This window comes from Rattus norvegicus, chromosome 18 (assembly GCF_036323735.1).
Source record: "Rattus norvegicus strain BN/NHsdMcwi chromosome 18, GRCr8, whole genome shotgun sequence".
NCBI lineage: Eukaryota > Metazoa > Chordata > Mammalia > Rodentia > Muridae > Rattus > Rattus norvegicus.
The window spans coordinates 13,569,064-13,590,861 of record NC_086036.1 but is presented as its reverse complement, the minus strand read 5'-3'; the positions used below and the strand labels follow the sequence as shown (position 1 = coordinate 13,590,861).

General features: G+C 41.7%; 1 protein-coding gene across 1 annotated transcript in view; it reads left to right on the top strand.

Moving 5' to 3' along the window:
• Window positions 1-21,798, top strand: part of Ccdc178 (coiled-coil domain containing 178) — a 397,289-nt gene that overhangs the window by 156,222 nt on the left and 219,269 nt on the right. Inside the window, exons 16-20 of the mRNA XM_017601075.3 lie at window positions 4,560-4,622; window positions 6,194-6,355; window positions 12,875-12,988; window positions 14,675-14,820; window positions 16,402-16,561. Of these exons, the coding sequence (XP_017456564.1) occupies window positions 4,560-4,622; window positions 6,194-6,355; window positions 12,875-12,988; window positions 14,675-14,820; window positions 16,402-16,561 (645 nt within the window). The remainder of the gene's footprint in view (window positions 1-4,559; window positions 4,623-6,193; window positions 6,356-12,874; window positions 12,989-14,674; window positions 14,821-16,401; window positions 16,562-21,798) is intronic.

Genomic DNA, 21,798 nt, shown 5'->3' with positions numbered 1-21,798 from the left:
TGGCTGTAGTTACAGCCAATGCTGATCCAGCCCCAACCCTTATACATAGTAAGTAATCAACCTCTTATTTCGAGATAATATGGAGGTATTGGCTCAAAGGCCTTAGCATCTTTAGCACATCAGAGTTAAATACTCTATGGGAAGAGTTGTGGAGGAGCAGTTTTCTGGGCTCCCATTGGCTTTCCAGTGACCTGGCGATTTGAAGAACTCAGGAACCGTGTGGGCTGACTTACAAGCATCTTCCTTCCTGGAGAAGGCTGGTTTGCTTTGGCTCAACCCTACATCTTTATTCACAATGTCAATAAAGGACAACCGCCAAGGCCAGCCTGTCTTCCTACTGTATCGTTTAAAAAAAAATACTTTGCCAAGCCTGATCCCTTAACCCATGTTCAGGTTGCTGATTACAAATGAAAGTCTATATGGTTATGGCATTTTAATGAACTTCTAGTGTCTCATGAAATAATAAATTCTAAGGCTAGGGTATTTTTAGTTTCAAAGAAAATAAAACAGATGGATTCTCCAACATAGTCCCCAAAGGGAGCTTCTTTGTTATTCCCAAACTCATTTGTTTTAATAAATTATTCTTTTCAAAAGTTTTGTTGCAAGCACAGTGATGGCAGCTCCAGAAAGACTCAAGGATCTCAGCGCTAAATGCTATAGAGAGTATCAAGTGAGCGTCCAGCAGTAACTTGTGCTCATACTTACTTGAAGACAAGAACTACATGACCTCGCTGACTTCCGTTTTCTCAGCTTCGAAAGTATACAATAGGAGCTACTATATTTTAGGTTCGGAATGTTCCCACATGGCCCCTGTGGCAAAAGCTTGGTCTCCAGTACAGTGTTTATGGGCTGGTAGGAATACCAAGAGATAGGGCTTAGAAGACCTTTTGCCATTTGAGGATGTACTACTGTGGGATGCTGCTGTCTCTGCCCTTTCTTAATTGGCTTTCTGCCCATGGACTGTGTGCTTTGGTAAAATCCAATCTCCTTCCATAAAGTTCCTACTTGCCCTTGGCCTAAAAGCAAGGCCTGGAGTTCAGTGATAACTAGAGCCTCTGAGTTCATGAACAGAACAGAGCCCTCTCCTCCTCACAATTGACCATCACAAGTGTATGTTAAGAGAAGTAGACTAGCCATTGATATCTCACTAAGAGACCATGAAGATAAATGTACACACACACACACACACACACACACACACACACACAATCTACAATGTACCACATTAACTGTAGCGGGCCTTTAGCCTCTCCTTAATCTACACCAGTTGTTCTCGACCTGTGAGTCTTGACTCCTTTAGTGTTGAATGACCCTTTCACAGGGGTTGCATAGTAGATACCCTGTATATCAATATTTACATTATAATTCATAACAGTAGCAAACTTGTAGTTATGAAATAGTAAAGAAAATAATTTTATGGTTGGGGGAACACCACACATGGGGAACTATATTAAAGGGTCAAACCATTAGGAAGGTTCAGAACCACTGCTCTACACAATTCCAATATGCACAAATTTTCATGGGCTTCCAGCCATACAATTAAGCAAGGACTCCTGTATCTATAAAACACATGTAAAATCAGCACATTCTCTCCAAAGTGGTGTCCAATAAATGTTAAAATAGCAAAGCGATTCACAAATACTGCAGCCTCTGTCATGCCCCAGCTCCCGTCTTTGAGCCTTTCCAGCAATGGCGCAGTAGAGTTTGAGGAAGCAGCTTACATACTGGGCCCTGTGTTAATTCAACTTTATGATCATCTCCTCCTGGATTTGTCATCAACAGCTACAAGATGATTCATGGAGCATAATTCCAGGAGCACCTCTACAGAGCCCATAACTTCGCAGGGTGTATTCCATTTCATAGCCCACTGTGGAGTTACTATCGGACTGACATATTCTCATCCCAAGTCTTTGTTTCAGCTCTCAACTACCTGCAATATAGGCTCCTGAACCTTGTTCTACCAAGACTGACTGCTTCTGCGACAGCCTGGTAAAGCTAGCCCCTCAAGGAGGAGACAGGCACAAGATAATGGGTGGAGCTAGTCCCTTAAGGAGGAGACAGGCACAAGAAAATGGGTGGCTCTACATAGAACTGCTATCACTTTATAGGGTTTTAAGAATCTAGAAATCATTAGGAAGCCAAACCTGTAGGATCAGATGCCTAAGTCATCAGGTTATGTGAATTAGCCCTTCATCTAGGCCAGCCATGGGCAAAGCTCTTAGACAAGGAAGCTGCCTGCTCTGTTCTTAGACTATTTAAGTAGTTGTCCCAGTTTTCCAATATGAAAAGAAAGCAGGTTTAATAGCTATTTTACATAGTTAGTTGTGAAGTTAGGGTAAGGTGGTCACACAGTAAGTACATTCCTATTTTAACCTCCTCTAGCCAAAGCACAAGTGAAGTTTGCCTGTTGAGGTCACCATTTCTGCCTTGTGCACTGGGTGGAACTGCATAGATGCCTCTCCTTGCTTAAAGCCACCCTCCTTTCTTGTACCATTTAGACCTAAGAACTGATACTCAGAAGGTCTCTAGCAGAACCTTAATCCAACCTGGGACAAATTTGAAGATGCTTGCTTACTGGTTCTCTATGGTGTTGACTAAGAAAGTTGGAGGAACTATATCTCATGTCTCTCTCTCTCTCTCTCTCTCTCTCTCTCTCTCTCTCTCTCTCTCTCTCTCTCTCCCTCCCTCCATAATCAACCTTCAGGGACATATCCTGGGAATATAAGCTGTCAAGAGGAGTCACCCTACTCTTTTGTGATACCCTGTAGCCTGACCACTGGTCATTGGAGCTCATTTTATCATATTTGTCCTTTGTGTCCTAGAGGTAGGATACTTTGAAGGACAGTGGCAGCAGTCCCTTCAGGAAGCATCCAACCTCTAGGTTATTGTGAATGGACCTGGGGTCCAGTTGTTTATCTGTAAGGAGTATAATGGCTAGAACATTCTTACAACTTGGGTAAATTGTGACTTTAGTTGCCCAGTCAAAACTAGATGCTTTCCCACATGGAGTCCAGTCTGGATATATAGAGGTTGGAAGAAGTAAGACAGAAAGCTTGGGAAATCTCTCTTAGGCTCTAGAAAGAAACTTGTGGTACTATGGATTCCTGCACTGGAGTAGAGTTTCATGTAGATAACGATGTCAAATGATTTTAACATGATCTAGAGTCACCTGGGCAAAGAGTCTCAGGGAGAGATTGGTTGTCTCCATTAGGCTGACCTCTGAGTCTGTCTGTGGAGGAGTAACTTGATTAAGTTAAATGAGGTAGGAAGACTTGCCCACTGTTGGTAGCAACATTCCTTTGGCAATGTTCCTGAACTGTGAGAAAGCAAGAGAGTGAGCTGTACTCTAGTGCAACACATTAATTCGTTGTTCTTTGCTCTTGACTGTCAAGGCAGTGTGACCAGCTGTTCAAGTTCCTACCACCTTGACTGTCCACCGATGGTGGACTCTGAGTTTGAACTGTGAACCAAATAAATTGTCAGAGTACCTTATCACTGCAATGGGAAGTGAAATTGAGGCAGTTTTGTGTTAGTTTTGGTTTTTGTTTTTATCAAAACCACCATGCTTTAAATAACTTGGTAATTTGTCATGAATACAAGTTAACAAGCGACAAATACTGGAAACTGCTATGAAGCATTAATGAACATGTAACCTGGATTCAAAGAATGTGGGCACAGGCATCAGCCTTACCAACTGGAGAAGAAATACTCTGCTGCTTGAATAAACAATATTAATTCTCATTGCTGTCTGGGTAAAGGAAGGGCTGGAAGATGAGCCAGTGTGCTGGCTTCTCCTTATGGCCTCTGTGGACCAGATATATCTATGGGGTCAGCAATGAAGTGGGGAAGTCCTAAACCGTTAAGAACCTATGGTTCCTCTTTGCAAACGTGAGTGTCTCATTTCAGTCTGGAGAGCAGCCTAAAGGTAGACCAGCTACACTCTCAGACATTGGACTCCAGTGTGATCACAAGGCAGATGGACCTACAGAATGACTTCTGATGCTGGTCTGTGTCATTCCAAAGCCAGACTAAATAATTAAGATCATTATCTGTGGAACAAAGGAAAGATGCTTTCTACCCTCTTTGACTCCTAATTCTGAAAGAATGTATTTTTCTTAAAAAAAAAAAAAGGAAAATTTTCTAGTCAGTTGGAGGTTATAATAACACTGCTTATGCATCACACATGATTGTATCTATTTTGCTTTCAACATTCACAGTATTTATGCTGGAAAATAAAACTAAAATGAATCCATTTTTCTGGAAGAAAAGGGGCCAAAGATAATCTAGCTTTTACTCTGTGACTTTCTTTTGCAGGTCAGGACTATAAAATACAACCTAGATGAAACGAAATCCTGCTGCTTCCTCTATATCATTTAAATGCTTTGTCTCAAATAATATTAATATCTTTAAAAATAATTATAACATGTAAATACAATGACTAATTTGCTCTTTATTTTTATACAAATAAACTGTATCTTATATTAGTAACAGCAGTTAATTTTTTTATTTTTAAATATTCTGAGAATAAAGTCTTCATTTGACAACTTTTTGACATGCAGGTTAGAGAAGATTTTCTGAAGAGGCTTATAAGAAGTCACATAGCTACAGGGATTGAGGTTCAGGTAATACTAATTTGGCTTCTGTTTTCTTCTTCCTTTAATTTGCATTTTACTTAGCATTTTAAATTTGCCTGTAATGAGGCATCTTTTGTCACTGCTTGGTTTGCAAGCCAGCACTTTTCTCTCCTTAGCTGATGACAGTTGGCCTCTGTGTACAACCGGAGTGTCTGATCATGCATAAAGAAACTGACCTCCCATGCACATATCTCATTTTGTAGCTTAATGGGAATTTCTGCCAGTCTAGTGAAAGGGCAGAAGACTCTTATTCCAAACTGTCTAACTCCTTAGTTTGCTTTCTGATGATGCTACATTTTCTTTACTTTTAGTGTCTCTCACTGAAATCTCTTTATTTAACCCTGAAAAAAAAAGTGCTGTGATATTTCTATAGAAAGTCTTTGGGATGGAAATATGTTAACTAGCCAACCCGAGTTGTATTTTTCAATTTTGTTTGTCTATTGGAACCAAGCTTTGATACGCCAGTCTGTTCCAGAATGCTTCCCCTTTAGAAATACGTATATGTTAAGGTGGGATTGTTAACGGTAAGAGAATTAAACTCATGAGGCAAAGGAGATCATATTCTTGTGATGTTGTAGAAAACATTTAATCTCAATCGAGGATTTTTACCTTGTCTTCTCGGTTACTCGGATCCCAGATAAAAAGACATACAACTTTCATATTTATAATAAGCCTTAATCAGCATTAGTGCTGGGCAGATAGCTAACCTCAAAGGTATTAAAATCTAATTCCCTATCAATAACCCCAAGTTATACATTGCTGTGTTCCATCTGGAGAGCTCTTAACTCCGATTGATGAGCCCTCACAGCCACGTTTTCAAGATTAATACTCCACGGCATCTTATCTCTCTCTCTCTCTCTCTCTCTCTCTCTCTCTCTCTCTCTCTCTCTCTCTCTCTCTCTCTCTCTCCCCCCCAACCCCCCTGTGGTTCCTGCCTTAGATCCTAAACCCGGGAACCAAATCTCTTCTGTTTCCCTTCTGCTGGCTGCAGGCTATAGGCATCTTTATTCTCCAATCAGAGATGACTTAGTGGGCAAGGTTACATAGAGTCACTTGGGTCTACTTACAGTTTCTCTCATGCTTGGTGCACCCAGACCTTGGAGATCCATATTAGCATTATAATACATAGCAAAAAACCAAACCTCAACAGTGTGATGTGAGATGTCTGGATCCTTAATCTAACTCTATAAAGGGGGACTCCTGTAGTTTTGATAGATATTTCCTTAATATTTTTGTAGTCAGCCAAGTCATTTCTGCCATAATATTTTCTCCCTGCTCTTTGTTTGCTTTTCGACTTTCAAACATGTGTTGCTGTCAGGCACTTACACGTACTGGTCCCTAACAGGTACTTGAGAATATCTGGTCTTTCTTGTCTATTTATTGTTTTTCCCCTCTCATTGTTTCATTGCTATTTGCTGTTAAAAGATACTGTAGTCTTCCCCCTTGTTTTTATATTAGAGGCTTGTAGTATTTGATTTTCAAAAGATAGCACTGAATCGTTCTTAATAAACATGTGTGTAATTAACCATGAATGAATGGTTTGTATTCTTGGTTGACAGAAAAGGCTGTATTCCGTTGAAGAATCCCAGTTTGCTGAAATGCAGGAGTATATAAGAAGAAAGGTACTCTATAATGCGGCTTTGTTAGAGGTACAGGAGCCACTGAAAGAGTTTGAAAGAGAGGCTGAGCGAATCAGGAACATTCACAGAGAGCACGCTAAAGTAAGCATTTACAATAATTCATTCCATAAAAATTTATTCATAACTAATCTTCTACTTTCAGGGATACTTTCGTTACTAAGTAATATACGTGATGATATATAAAGAAGGAGAAAACGATGATTTCGTATAGGAAAGTCACAAACCTTCAAGTTCCCTTTTCGTGATCACACCATTATTAATTCATTTAAGAACTGTCTGGCAAGGCCCACTGTCTACAACTCTGTAATCTGTCTTACACTATACTTAGGCCAAACTGCTTTGAAACTGAGTGAGCAAAGACTGGCCTGGTGAGATTGCCCAACACAAAGTACTCCTGATTTAATCTCCACTGCTTCTTAATGAGATGCTAAAAGATTATGTTGACTTGATTATAAAATATGAGGTATCGTGACATTTTACAGGTAAGTTTTTGGTGCATAGAAAAGTTAAGACAGCTGGGGTGAAAAATAAAGCAAATATGGATAAATTATTTTCAAAATTACAGGTTTCTGTCAGTAACTGATATTACTGGCCCTTCCCAAAGGGAAAAAATCATAAAAAATATGTGTACGTGCTATCATTTATCTTTATGAGAGGTGGGGGGTGTGGTAAGAGCAATGCATTCTTGTCTTTCTCTGCAGGGAAGACACACATAGACTTGGGACAATTTGGCAATGTTGTTTTTCCTTTGCAAATGATGGTGTAACTTTGGGCATTTGGCTATTAACAATTTTCAAAGTGTTTTTGTTTTTAAAATGTAAGTTACAAGGTATTACTGCTGTAAGGGTCCAAAAATCACTGAAGGAAGGCCCCAGACTTAGTGTGCAAAGAGAGAGAACGGTTTATTCTGCAGAAAACAACCAGCATTAAGAAGTCAGCTATTCTTTGAAGTGGCAGCCCTAGACAAAGGCACACAGACCTTCTTAGGAAGTATTAGGGGAATTTTCTAGAAGGATTAGATAATCTAAAAATTTCATTGGTGAGTGCTAGGGGGTAAGAAGGGCCAGTTTCTGATGGGCTTGTGCCAGGTGGTCAGTGGTCTGCATTCTTATGTTGTGAATGCTTATCCACAGAATGAGATAGGGGTCCCCAGCACAGATGCCCGTCCTGAGATAAATAGTTCCCCATTTTTGTTGTTTCTCGTCTGTTCTTTGGGAGGAGGTTTTACGAACTTGTTCCTGGATTTTATGGTCTGTTCCATAAATGGAGACAAATGGGTTTGTGTTGTCCTTTCATTGTTAAAAGGATTTGTTTTGACTTTCAAAGTCTTTCTATGAACTATTCAAGAAGGGGTTTTCTGGTATTTTAAACTATAGAAACATGAGCCTAACCAGACTGAGCAAGTGGAGGCTTCTGGAGGGGACCCCAACATCCACGATGAACACATAACCAGTACTAAACCTGGTTTTAATAATGACATTCTCTTACGTTAATGACGGGAGTTTATTAATTATCTCAAATGTCTCAATGTCATTGTCTAATTTGAATTGTATAATTATGAATTCCACCAATGTTCAATGATTTCTGTTTTCCTTCATATTCTAATAGTCATGGCTTCATATCTTCTCATTGCTCACCAATCATTCCTTATTTTGTCTTTTAATAGGTAAAAAATGAGAAAACCTAGCCATTTAGCACCAAGTCTGGGAATGAATGAGTTTTTGTGCATTTTCTTTTTGACAATGGTTCTAACAATTTGTATTTAGAACTTCAAATATATCTTAAATATTTAGTATATATAAAATGTTTAAGATATTTTATATATTTAATAGAAATAGTTTTATATTTATATATTAAATATCTAACCTATAAAATATTGCTATGTTTGCTCATCCTTTTTGCTTATTTAACTGAAACATAGACTTTCCATGTCTGAGATAATTCCAACAGAATTTGAGGTTTGATGAGTCATAGCCTAGAGCTCATACATGGGCAGTGTCCTTTCCTTTCATATGTTAAAACAGACATTAGGATTATTAAGAGAGTTACTGCATACAGTTTATCTAAACCAATGAATCACAAAGGTTACACAGTGTAAAATCAGAGTGTCAATGAAAGAGCGTACCCCAAAACGGGGAGCCGCGTCTCTCGCTCCGATCGCGGGGTGGGGTGCCCCCAGGAATCACGAGTAGCCATTCTTGATGTAAAAGCACGAGGTAGCTTTATTAACGAGATCCCAGGTCTTAGCGGGATCCCGGGTCGACACGTATCTCACACAGGAGACAGAGGAATCGACCCCGAGCTTCGAAACTCGGGGGTCTATATAGGGGAGGTAAGGGGCATTCGCGCGGTTACACATGATTGGTCAATTCAAAAGGTGCACGGTTACTTTCGGCGCGAAATGACATCAGCAAGGAGTATGTGTTATCTAGCAGCTCGGCAGGCAGGTAGGGTGGCTCATCTCACTCAGGGGGGTGAAGGAAGGGGAGAGGGTGGCTACGGATGGTCAGTGTCCTTGGGGCTGATAGCTGGTTTGGCAAGTCCTATCTCTGGCTCTCCCTCAGGCACGTCCGGCCCTGCACATTCTGGCTCTGACAATGAGTAACCTTTATGAAACTCTAGTTCTACATTCCCCACTTCTTTTTTTGTTAATAGTTCTAATCTTAGAACTTCATGGCAAACTCAGCTTCATCTAGCATAACAGTTTGGTATTGTTGTCTTAACATGAGGATTCTAATCTGGACACTATCCAAGCCTATACACCAAGGTCATGACTAGCTTTTAGAACTTCTAAGCTTATACAGACTGTGATTCCTGAGGCACAGTCCCAAGAAGTATTAAGAGTACTAACATATGCAATGTTACATCATTTGTAATGGAAATCAAACCTATCCCACACCTATCTTGATAGAACCCAGGACAAACATGACTGAATTTCCCTCTAGGTCCCAGCTCTCAGCCCCAACAGCTAGTACATGGCTGGTGAGGGCTGAGAATTGACAGCTGTCAGGGTGGTCAGTAGTACCAGGTACAGTCCTTTCCAGCGAGGCTCGAATGTCTTGGCTCAGTGTAGCTGCAACCTGGAACTGATGGGATGTCTCAGGGGTCTCCGGGGCATAGGCTGCTGCCAGCTGTGAGCAGATTTCTTTCTGTATCACCTGTAGGTCTTTTAGCCTGGCACACAAATCATTATTACTATGGCACTATGACATGTTGGTTCAGTAACATCATCTAATACAGTCAGGGCTGAGGCCCCATATAAGATCTCAAAGCAGGTAAGGCTGAATCTGGAAGGGGTATTTCTTGCTCTGAAGAGAGCAAGAGGGAAGGAGTGTCACCCAGTCTGCGCCAGTCTCCATGGTTAATTTAATTTGGTCAGAGTCTCTTTTAAAATTTTATTTATTTACTCTACCTGTCCTGAACTTTGAAGTCTGTAGATACAACGTAATTTCCAATTGACCTCTAAATACTTGGCCACACCCTGGCTTACCTCGGCAACGAAAGTAGGGCCTTTGTCTGACCAGATTACCTTGGGCATTCCAAATCAGGGGAAGATTTCTTCCAGTATCTTCTTGATGATTGCAGAGGCCGTCTCTCATTTGGTGAGGAAAGCTTCTATCTATTCCTGAAAAAGTATCTACAAGCACTAGGAGATACTTGTGATTATATTTTTCTGGTTTTATCTCAGTGAAGTTCACTTCGACTTTTCACTAAACTCTCTAGGTCTCTTTGCCCTGTTTGCTTGCTAAGCATTCACTTATTGACATACCTTATACTTTCTACTGTCTCTCTGGCTAAAATCTTAAAGTCTGTTACATACACCTTAACTACTTGGACAAACTTCTTATCTCCTAACTGAGTCCATTTCTGTATTTGGCAAAGTGAGTCTTTTCTTTGTTCTCTGGGGAGTATAGCTTTCCCCTCAAGTGTGCCATTGTCCTTTATCTTTTAAGCAATTTGGGCCTTTTCTAAGTGAGGCCATCCCTTAGTCCGATCCTAGTTCTCAGTGGCTGTCTCTTGCAGGCCTGCAACCAGGATAGGCTCCTGCATAGCCATTTTTTGAGCCACTTGATCTGCTTCGTTATTGCCCCATGCCACTGAATCTCTTCCCTCCTGATATCCTGAGCAATGAATCGTACTCACAGTTGTTGGCTTCACCAGGGCATCCAAGAGATGGTAAAGGCATCTGCGGCACTGATGTACTGGGGGGTTGAGGTTCAGCCATCCCAGATGACATTGTGTTGTCCACCATGGCAGCACCCACTTATCTCTGACCTTCATGAAGAGAACTGTTCCCGTCTGTAGACAAGGTAGCCTCGGCTTTCAGCAGGGGTCAATCAACCAGTCGCAGAGGTCTTTCCTCCACCCATGGGCTTCTGCCAGTGCTTGACACTCGTGCTGTGGTGGCTCCAGGTCCGGATTGGGCAGCAAGGTGACCAGATTGTCCCCAACCGGTGGAGAATCTAGTCCATGGCAGCTGACCAGTGGTCCCATCTTTTGGGACACTCTATTCAAAGGCAAAACATCAGCCACTCTATCACAGTTTAAGTCCTGGATTGGGTGATAATTGTTAGTGCCTGGCTGGCAGGAATGATATGTTCCAGGCAGAACAGGACTAAGTCACACATCTCCCAGCATCAGGTTCTGGTGCACTGAGACAGGTCTTAAGCTCCACATACACAGTCTGTAGATATGCATACACATGGCCTCACCCAGTCATTTTAGCCCACACAAGCCATTTTGGAGAGCAATTTTCTCATGAGCAAGGGATAGGGGCAGTCAGAGATGACCATGAACTAGTGGGTGGGTTAACTGGCCCACGCCTAGGTCCACTGTTCTTCGGGCAGTCCATAAGTATTGTTCGTTGCCAGTAGCCCCTTGCACTCAAGGTCTTTGGATATTCGCCCACTGGGGGGCATAGGAGCACAGAGCATTGGGTCCCTGTATCCACACTTCCCTTCTATCTCTGTACATAGCCAGCACTCTAGGACCAAGAAGCTCTCCAGTGGCCCCTCTTGTCCTTTCTTGGGCAGTCCCTGAACCAGTGTCCTTTTTCTTCGTATTAGGCACACTGATCTTTAGCCAGGATTTCTCTTCTGTTGCCAGGTACTATCTTCCTAGGTTCCCTAACTACTGTGGCCAGTATATGCTCCTCTCTCGTCTTTTATCTCCCTTTAGCTCTCTAATTTCCTCTTCTTTTTGTCTCTTTTCTTCCCTAGCTCATCACAGCTGGCTGCGAGCACAAGCACAGATAAAATACTGTTTTAAAGATTCACTTTGGCTATCAACCAACACACCGCCACTAGAGCGGGGTCCATAAGATTAAGTTTCTTAGAACCATCTGATTTTACCTCCCAACAGAATTCCAGAGTATCCCCTTGCCCTAACATCCGTCCAATGGTCCACCATCAAAGACAAAGGGGTTATCACAGTCAGATCTTTTTGACTGCTAGTTGCCGGGTCCTCCCGACAAAGGCTGGCTCGCGGAACGTCTCTCATGCGTCCTAGAGCCTGCGCAATTGGGGCATCCCCCGGTGCGCTTTCTAAAAAGGAAAAAAGAAAGAAAAAAGACTATTCGGAGTAGGAATCCTTCATCTACTCACAGGCGCCATTTCGGGGTGGGGAACCTTCTTCCACCCGTGCACAGGGCAGGAATCCTCCTTCTGCCCAGACAGTGCACTCTCAAGCTAGCTTTCTACGGGGTGGGGAACCTTCTTCCACCCGTGCACAGGGCAGGAAACCTTCTTCTGCCAAGACAGTGCACTAAGATTCTCGTGCACAGGGCAGGAATCCTTCTTCTGCCCAGACAGTGCACCAAGACACTAAACCGGTACCGAAAAACACAGACTATAGGACTTAATTCACACACACACACACACACACACACACACACACACACACACACACGCACACACACACACACATGCACACATTCAGCGGCCGCTTTCCAGCACTCACACTTACGTACCTCCAAGTGGCATTCGGGGTTCCGGGGGGTCACGCTCCGATCCCGGACGAGCCCCCAAATGAAAGAGCATACCCCAAAACGGGGAGCCGCATCTCTCGCTCCGATCGCGGGGTGGGGTGCCCCCAGGAATCACGAGTAGCCATTCTTGATGTAACAGCAAGAGGTAGCTTTATTAACGAGATCCCAGGTCTTAGCGGGATCCCGGGTCGACACGTATCTCACACAGGAGACAGAGGAATCGACCCCGAGCTTCCAAACTCGGGGGTTTATATAGGGGAGGTAAGGGGCATTCGTGCGTTTACACATGATTGGTCAATTCAAAAGGGGCACGGTTACTTTCGGCGCGAAATGACATCAGCAAGGAGTATGTGTTATCTAGCAGCTCGGCAGGCAGGTAGGGTGGCTCATCTCACTCAGGGGGGTGAAGGAAGGGGAGAGGGTGGCTACGGATGGTCAGTGTCCTTGGGGCTGATAGCTGGTTTGGCAAGTCCTATCTCTGGCTCTCCCTCAGGCACGTCCGGCCCTGCACATCCGGACTCTGACAATGAGCAACATTTATGAAACTCTAGTTCTGCACATTCTGGCTCTGACAATGAGTAACCTTTATGAAACTCTAGTTCTACATCTTCTAGATGGTTCATGACATACGGAGGAGGAAAGAACGTGTTAAAAGAAAAGTAGAGGCAACAAAGAAAAAATTACAGAAAAAAAGCAAGAAAAGCCTCAAGGAACTCACAAAAACTGAGGTGAAAATTTTAGCTTTCAATTTATAACTTCTTAGATCAAAGAAAACTCATACATAATTGTGTCTTGAATTGTTCTCACTGAATGGGTTCTGCATACACATACACATGCATACACATGTCACACACACACACACACACACACACACACACACACACTGCATCCATGTAGCCTCTTTTTCCCACTGCTCTACTCTATCAGGCACACAAAATCTGGCAAGAAAACATTTCAAAGCAACCGAAAATTCGCACAGGGTTTATGCAAAAATCTGCCACTTTCTTTAATCACACACTGACCTCTCCTTGTAGCTTCAAGAAAGCACTGAAGCAAAAGAAAGACGAAAGGGAGGAGATGCCCAATGGGAAGGAGAAAAAGGGTGCTGGCGTCCTCCCATAGTTCTTCCTTCAAAACAGTCTCTGCTGTTGGGGGATGTTTAGAGGACCCAGAGGCCCTTCCCTAGCTATGCAGGTGAAATCTTCTGAGAACACCATCCTTGTGACTGGGATCAATGCCTTTAGAATCCATTCATGGAGGTGGAATTCCACTCCTTTCCTCATGTGAGCTCACAACAGTCATCATCATTAAAAACAAAAACAAAACAAAAACAAAACCAAGCCTCGGGCAGACGCCAAATCTGCCTACCCTTTATTCCTGAACTTGTCAGGCCATTTTGCTTGAAAGAGCAAATGTTCACTGTATAAGCTACCTGTTCCATTGCACTGTATTACTGTAGTGGGAGTGACCTTAAATGGAAGGGAAAAAAATAGAGGAGACTGGGAAAGAGGAAGGAGGGGAGACAGGGAAGGGAATGGTTATAAAAGTTTTATCCCTAAGTCTAGTAGTCTGATCTTCTCCAATTTATGAAATCATTATCAGAAATTTGTTTTTCAATGAGAAACCATACTCAGATGCAGCAACTCTAATCATTAGTAAATTATAATAATGATGTACGATTTGGCAATATGTCATTATTTTTAAGAGATTATAATTTAATTAAAATATACAATTTTAAATTTTTAAGTCATTTACCAGAAAGATGTTTGTTTTAGAAAGCATCTTCATTGAGATGTCTAAAGCTATTTCTTTCTCAGCTTTCTTATTTTGGACACTTTTACGAATACTTTCGTTTAGTCAGCTTTGGGCAGTCACATGATAACACAGCCCTCTACTTTGCTAGGGTAAATATGTCAACCATGTTTTTGTTACACTGAGTGATCACACCGAGTCTAGGTTTCTTAATTATACAACACCCTATTGGAGATCAGCTCACCTAAGAAACATCTCAACATAGAATTAATTTCCCAGAATCACCCGGGAAAAATTTTGTTGACGAAATGCTGTTGTTTGACATGTAGAAGCATCAGTCTTTACTTAGCCACCTGGCCACACCCCCAGTGTGTGTGTGTGTGTGTGTGTGTGTATGCGTGTGTGCGCGTGCACCAGAATATGCATGCGTGCTTTAGGGCATGTGGAGTGAGAACAGGCTGCTGTTGAACCGGTGGGAAAGCAGATAGGAAAAGAAGTGTTTCTCTCCTTTTAGGAAGTGCCTTCCTAATAGTGAGGAACTTGAGCGTCCATCACTGCCCACCTTGCTAAGAGGTTGCCACTCTGTATGAAGTCAGCCTGTGTGTTAGAATTCCAAAGATTTAAAAATCTAAGTATTAAAACTTCTTTGAAACTTTTTGCAGGGAAAGGGCACAATGATTCACCAAGAAATTGAGATAGCTAAAACCAAAACATTTGTTTTCCATGAGAAAAGCAAGGAGCTGAGCAAGGAGATAATGATAATGGATCTGGAGAGGAAAAGCTTCGAAGAAAAACTTGTAAAGTTGCAGTAAGTTCTGTCAAAATAATAATCATGTTTAACGTGAGATTCATGAAATGTTCATATTTAATATTTATTCTTAAAATGGCTTCTATTCTTCTCAGAGTTTTATCAAATACATGTGAGGACATATGATATCTAATCGTTTTTGTTTGTATAAGCTGCTTTCATTATTTATTTCTCTCCTACGTTTATTCTTATGCTAATAACTGGGGATTGTTCACTTTTTCCCACATATGTAAACCTTCTCTCTCTAGCATTAATAATATCTTGTGTTAATTCAACACATTGCTATTGTGTTTGAATCATGTTTAATAATTTATGGTTTTCCTCTAACAAATTTAAGGGAAGAATTTAGAAACAGATATTCTGTAGCATCCCTTATCATCCATTTACATCTCCCTTTTCCAAAAAAGTACTTCCTTGTGAGCTCACCTCGTAAGCGAGAGCTGCTCTCAGGAACGGTCCTCGGCTCCTCTCTGACGATAGTCACAGATTCACACAGTGTTTATGTGCTCTGGTGTGGAACCCACTCGTGTTCTCCTCCTGTATTCATATTGGCTCTTGTCTCCTGTTAAACAGGCTTGCTTAATGATTAGAAGAATATTGGCTTATCACATTAGGAGTTTATATATAGGGCTGGAGAGATGGCTCAGCTGTTAAAGGCTAGGCTCACAACCAAAAATATAAGGTATATATTTACGGATATATATATGGATATATATATTTATGAATATATAAGGTATATATATATATATATATATATATATATATATATATATATATATATATATATGGATGATGGAGTGGTCCTGGATGATGCCTTAATAGATAAAACCCTTACTATGCCCACTCTGCCTACTTGACAGCCTAAGTTCAATTCCCAGTCTTACCACAGGAGAGCCTCTGACTCCACACAAAAACTTTCATCCACATCCATGTACATTACACAAACTGATACATACGCATACACATCCATGCATGTACGCATACATGCGCGTGAACACGCACGCGTACACACACACACACACACACACACACACGCACACACACCACAAGCATATAAATAAAAACAAACTATCAACTAACTGTGCACAGTCCAGTACCAGATCTTTAGTGGTGTCAAGTCAGTCTACCTAACAGGGCTTTATTTAATGATGTTTTCAACATGATCATGGTCATTTAGCTATTATCTCCAAAAGATTGATTTGCCTTTGTTCTATCATGTAAGAAAGCAAGAGAACTCATTGCTAAAAATATTAATACCTGAAACAATAGTATGGGTCTGGAAGATATAAACTTAAAATTATATGAGTTGTGCTAAAACTACAAAGACCTACATTTGGTGAAAATCTTCTTCAGGTTTTGTATTAGGTGCTTGCCTCTTGGTTGTGACCTGACAAGGTCTCCATGACCGTGCTATTCTTCAGTGATTATTGTGTGTTTCGACCACAGCTCACCATTGGCTGTTCTCCTCTTAGCTTGTTTATTGTTGACACCATTGTCTTACTTACTCGCTGGCGCTGCTTAAAGACGAGTGCTTTTCCTTCTGTAACCACCGAGTTCACATGTGAAACTCTTTCCCCACAGGGAAGAGTTCATGAAGTTGCGATTCGACAGGGAACACATACACGGCGTGTTCGACCACATCTTAAGAGAGAGACAGCGCTGTGAAGAGAGGATCTTCGATGAGGAGAGGAGGTTCAAAAGGCTTACAGAAATGAGGAAGGACACCCTGGAGAACATCTTGGTGAGCCTTATTTGAAAACGTTTGAAAATGAAAGAAACGTGCCAGGGGTCGAGGAAGCAGCGCGCAGCGCGTACTTCATTTCTTCTGCTGGTGCGGCAGGGGTTCTTAGGTTTTAAACATCACTGTGTTGTAGAAACGTAAGTTGTGTTCATTCCAGAACTACATTTAGGCTTTAAGTAGAGATATTTTATTCCACATAAACACCATTTGAGTGTTGCAAGCGACACTCAAGGGTAACTGAGAATATCTCATATTCATTCCCTTAAAAATGTGTATAACATCTTGAAATCAAGATTAATTTTATTAATCAAATCATTTAAAGCTATACATATTAAATTTTATTTAGACTACAACTAAATACAGGCATCAGTACAGAAATTATCACACTTTAAAGTTTACAATAGTTTTGATGTATATAATCGCAACTAACTAGTGAAAGTTTAAATACACATTTTAAATTATGGTTATTGAGTTGCACAATGAGACTACTTAAGATATGCGTGATATTATTTCATATTACACTTTTATCAGCTATTTTAATCCTACTAATATTCTGTTCTGATAAATGTATTTCAAATTCCCTTTCTTACATAAAGGAAAACAGACAATATGTTTTAAACTGGTCCAAATGTACCCCACATAAGTGTTAATGGTGGTTTTGATTCATATTGTGATGAAATTATAATTAAATTAATCATAGTTACATAAATGGCGATGGGAAATAACAGTCTTTTACTTGATTATGGTTATTATTTAGAAAATGTTTTTTTCTTTCTTACAAAACTGGAAATAGCGGGCGCCATCTAGTGGCGATACGCGATGCCTCCTCCCTTGTGAAGAGATTCTGGGAACTTTGGTGACCAAGTCTCAGCCTTGTGACCCATGGGGACTGGGACACTGACACTAAAAACCAACTCTTGCTATAAGACTAAGTTACTGAGCACTATTTCTCACCCCGTATGTTGGTGCAACTGTAGAATCACTTCCCTGATTTAATCACGTTTTACATTCCTCCTGTAAAACATGTTGGGATCTCAGCAAACACTGTTTGAGCGGAAGTTCAGCACTTCACCGTAACAATAATTAGTGAAATGGCAAAACAGAAGAAAACAAAACAGAACAAGTACAACAAAGCAAGCGAAATGGTTAGTTGAAGAGACATGAAAAATTCCTGAACTAACCAGCTGCTAGCTCACAGAGATTTGCATTTTTCACCCAAAAGCCAGTTTCTTGCCTTACCGCCCGGAAGTAAGTCTCCAGGTAAGAGATCATTAGAAACCTAGTAAGGCTCCACGCTTTGCTGAGCACTGGTCTTCGTCTTGACCCCTTTGAGTGTCTCGCTGGTGTCTGTTTGTTGTCAACTAGACTCCTGTGACCATAATGCTTTTTTGATGACAGCAGCTATCACTTTCCCCCGTGTCTTGAAAGCTCAGGATTCAGAGGAGGAAGTCAATAAAAACTAGGGACATGAATCTATGAATAGATATACACAGCCATGCATGCGTGGATGAATGCTGCCTCCTTTGATAAGGTTGCTGGCCACATACACGCGTGATAGTGGCAAGAACTGGGTGTGCTTTCAAGGCTGTATTTCATACTGCGCCAACCTGATAGTCCAAATACTTCCAGAACACCCCGGGACCTTTATCGATACCATTCTCTCTTTCTTCTCCTGCCCCTACTCCTGCTCCCTCACACCCATCATCATATGTGAAATATTTTCTAACCTTCTATCTGCCCGTGCGAAATAGTTAAATCTGCTATTGATTTCTAACCTTAAAGAATTTGTTGGAATACCCCAATTATTAATGCTCACCAAGAACCTGAGAATATGAAGTCGATCCTTAACTGTCTTAGGTATAGCTATCCTAACAGTTTGCCACATGTTCACCCGAAGCATGGTGTCCATCTGTGCGACGAGAAAATTCAGGGCTCACTGATGACCAGGGCTTCTCATTAGGGATACTTTTTATGTGGGGTTCGCATTAGGGCTTTAGTGGTAAACAGTGTGGTGACACACTATGTTTCCTCCCACAAGCTTGATGTTATTCCTTTTTAGAAAGCGAGTGAGTTCATAAATTTCTATGTAAGGCAATCCAAGAAGGGAAATGTTATATGAAAGGTAAACTTGGTGTTATTGATCTGGACTGTCCCCTTTGGGCAGAAGAATTGATCACAGTTATAGATCACCTTTAGATATTGCTCATATTGTTTAGGGGGAAACCCTGTAATATCTACTGTAGTGTTAACCAAGAAAGCAAAGGAGCATGCTAGAGCTAAAAGTGCACTCAACTAGCAAGAGACTCAGACCCTACACTCTGCGATACGTTCTCTTGGCACCAGTCATTCCCCACGCCAAAGCTTCTCTCTTATTTTTTTTTAAATTATTTATCATTGTAGTTTGTAGTTTCCTGCAGATCTCTGTAATTTGTGTCATAAGGGAAGAGCAATAAACTACCCTGGAAGAACAGTTTCCACATTGAGTCCGTACACAGACTCTACCTTTCAGTGTCTGTGAAAGTTTACTCTCCTCCTCAACATTGCTACCTAGCTTCCTGTGTAAAGAGCGCACACTTGCTCTGGCTGAGGACTTCAACACTGACCAAGTCATCATTTCTTCACCCTTTTCCCATGGAGAATGCTTGGCTTCCAACAAAACGGTAAACACACGTCGTTCAGCAGCTCGGCACCTAAATAGCAAAAATCAGACTACTGTAACCTCGACTCCAAGTGTATTCTGGTGTGTCAGCTACTTCTCTGGTTGCCTACACATCGTCTCTTCATTGGTGCATCGTTTTTCTAAAATCTGCAGCTAATTGAGAAAAATGCTTTTTAAATTTAAGGGCAGGTGACAAGAAGTTCTGCTTTTGTATCAAGGACCATGGCAGTTTTACCCAGACTTAGTCCTGAAGTGACTATAAGCACTTGTAAATCAAGAGAATGCTGCCAAATGGAGTAGTGGTTCTTAAATGTAACTCTAAATGATTCTGGATATTTGATTTACTAAAGAATAAGAGCTTTTCCTTCTCTTTGCATCTTTCTGCTCAGTCTTGGAATTATTGCTAATGCAATATTGAACCCCTATGTAAAACTGGAATAGAATAGAAAACTGGGCCACCATTTTTAGCTTTATATTCCCACGGCAGCTCAGAGGCCCCTCCTACAGTCTCTGGCTAGCTTCCTTTTCAAATTTGCTATGCATAGTTTTCTATGCAATGATGATATTTCGTGAACAGAGTTTACACATTATGCTTTTACAGTTGCTTTTCATTCTCCAGTAAATTGCTATTTTTGTATCCCACTGCTTGCTACCGGTAAAAATATATAATTTCTTAAGTTTTGTTAGCATATATTAATTATGCATTGTGGCAGGCTTCATTATGACATTTCCACACATGTACATAATGCATTTTGATTGTATCCACACCTCATTAGCCCTGCAAAAGCCAAACACAGTGGTACATACCCATAACCCAAGAGTTAGGGACAGATCCCGGGAACTCAATGGCCCAGCTGCATCATTAATTTCTAGGTTCTGTTAGAGAACCTATCTCAAAGAATAAGAGACCACCAAATACTGGCCTCTGACCTACACACACACACACACACACACACACACACACACACACACACACACACGGAACATGTACTTACACCACTCAGAGATACACACAGATCTGATAGTTTATGTGTTGTTATGATAAAATGAATATTTCTGTTTCCTGTGACGTAAATGTGATTGACATTTACTGATTATATGCACTGCATTGGAGAGGAGTATAGCATATTAGATGATGTAGTACCAGACATTTTTAGTGACACCAAGAGCTCATAATGACTGGGACCCAGATTTTTTTCTAATAATTTATTTATTCATTTTCCACCAAAATCAAAGCCCATCTCCTTCCAGTCCCCACCCCACCCCCACATACACACAGGCCTTACTACCCATCTTCCTTCGTCTTCTCCTCTGAGAAGAGGGAGGTCCCTACTGGGTACCATCCCACCCTGACACTTCAAGTCACTGTAGGACTAGGCACCTTCCTCCACTGAGGCCAGACAAGGTAGCCCAATTAGAGGAAGAGTCAGGCAACAGAGTCAGGGTAAGTCCCCGCTCCAGTTGTTGGGGGACCTAATGAAGAGCAAAATGAGCATCTGCTATGTATTCTTGCAGGGGCGGGGATGCTAGGTCAGCCTGTGTATCTGCACATGCTCTCTGCTTGGTATTCCAGTCTCTGAGAACCCCAAATATACAGGTTAGCTGACTCTGTTGGTTTTCCTGTGGAATTCCTAGCCGCTCTGTGTCCCTCAATCCTTCCTCCAACTCTCCCACAAGACTTCCCAAGCACTGTCTAATGTTTGTCGGTGGGTATCTGCATGTGTTTTGGTCAGCGGCTGGGTGAAGCCTCAGAAAGGACAGTTATGCTAGGCTCCTGTCTACAAGCACAACAGAGTACCATTACTAGTGTCAGGGATTGGTTCTTGCCCATGGGATGGGTCTCAAGCTGGGCCAGTCATCAGCCGGCCATTCTCTCAGTCTCTGCTCCGTCTTTGTCCCTGCACTTCTAGGAAGGACAAATTTTGGGTTCAAGGTTTTATGATTGGGCTGTTATCCTTATTCCTCCACTCAGAGTCCTGCCGAGGGCTATAGGAGGTGGGCTCCTTTGGGCTCCAAATCACTCACTGTCAGGAGTCTCAACTAGAGTGACCCTCATAGACTCCCTGGAGCCTGCACCATCCCAGGTCTGTGACAAGTCCTGGAGATGACCTCTCATCCCTTGCACCTCACCCCCTCCCTGATGATTTCATTTCACTTTCTGGACCAGCTCTCCCTACACCTGATCCCCACTCCAAGTTCCCATCCCCATCCCCCTTCCACCAGTCCCCTCCATCCATCCACATCAGATTACTATTATTGTATTTCCCCATCTGAGTGAGAGTTAAGCATCTTCTCTTGGGCAGGACCCCAGATTTGTGTTGTTGCTCATATAGACAAAATCTAGATGAGTCTGCTGCTCATGCTGAGAAGCACTGACCAGATGTGCATTTGAGGATTCTAGAATTGATAACAGATACTTCATGGCATGATTATTTAGAACTAGAATATATGGGTTAAAGAATACATGTGAACCTGGATTTAACTGAACGTGTCACACTTAAAGGAGCTGCTTGGGGCTCAGTAGCATATTAAAGCTAAGAGTCTAGAACTCAGGGAGCAAGAGTTTAGGTGTAAATGC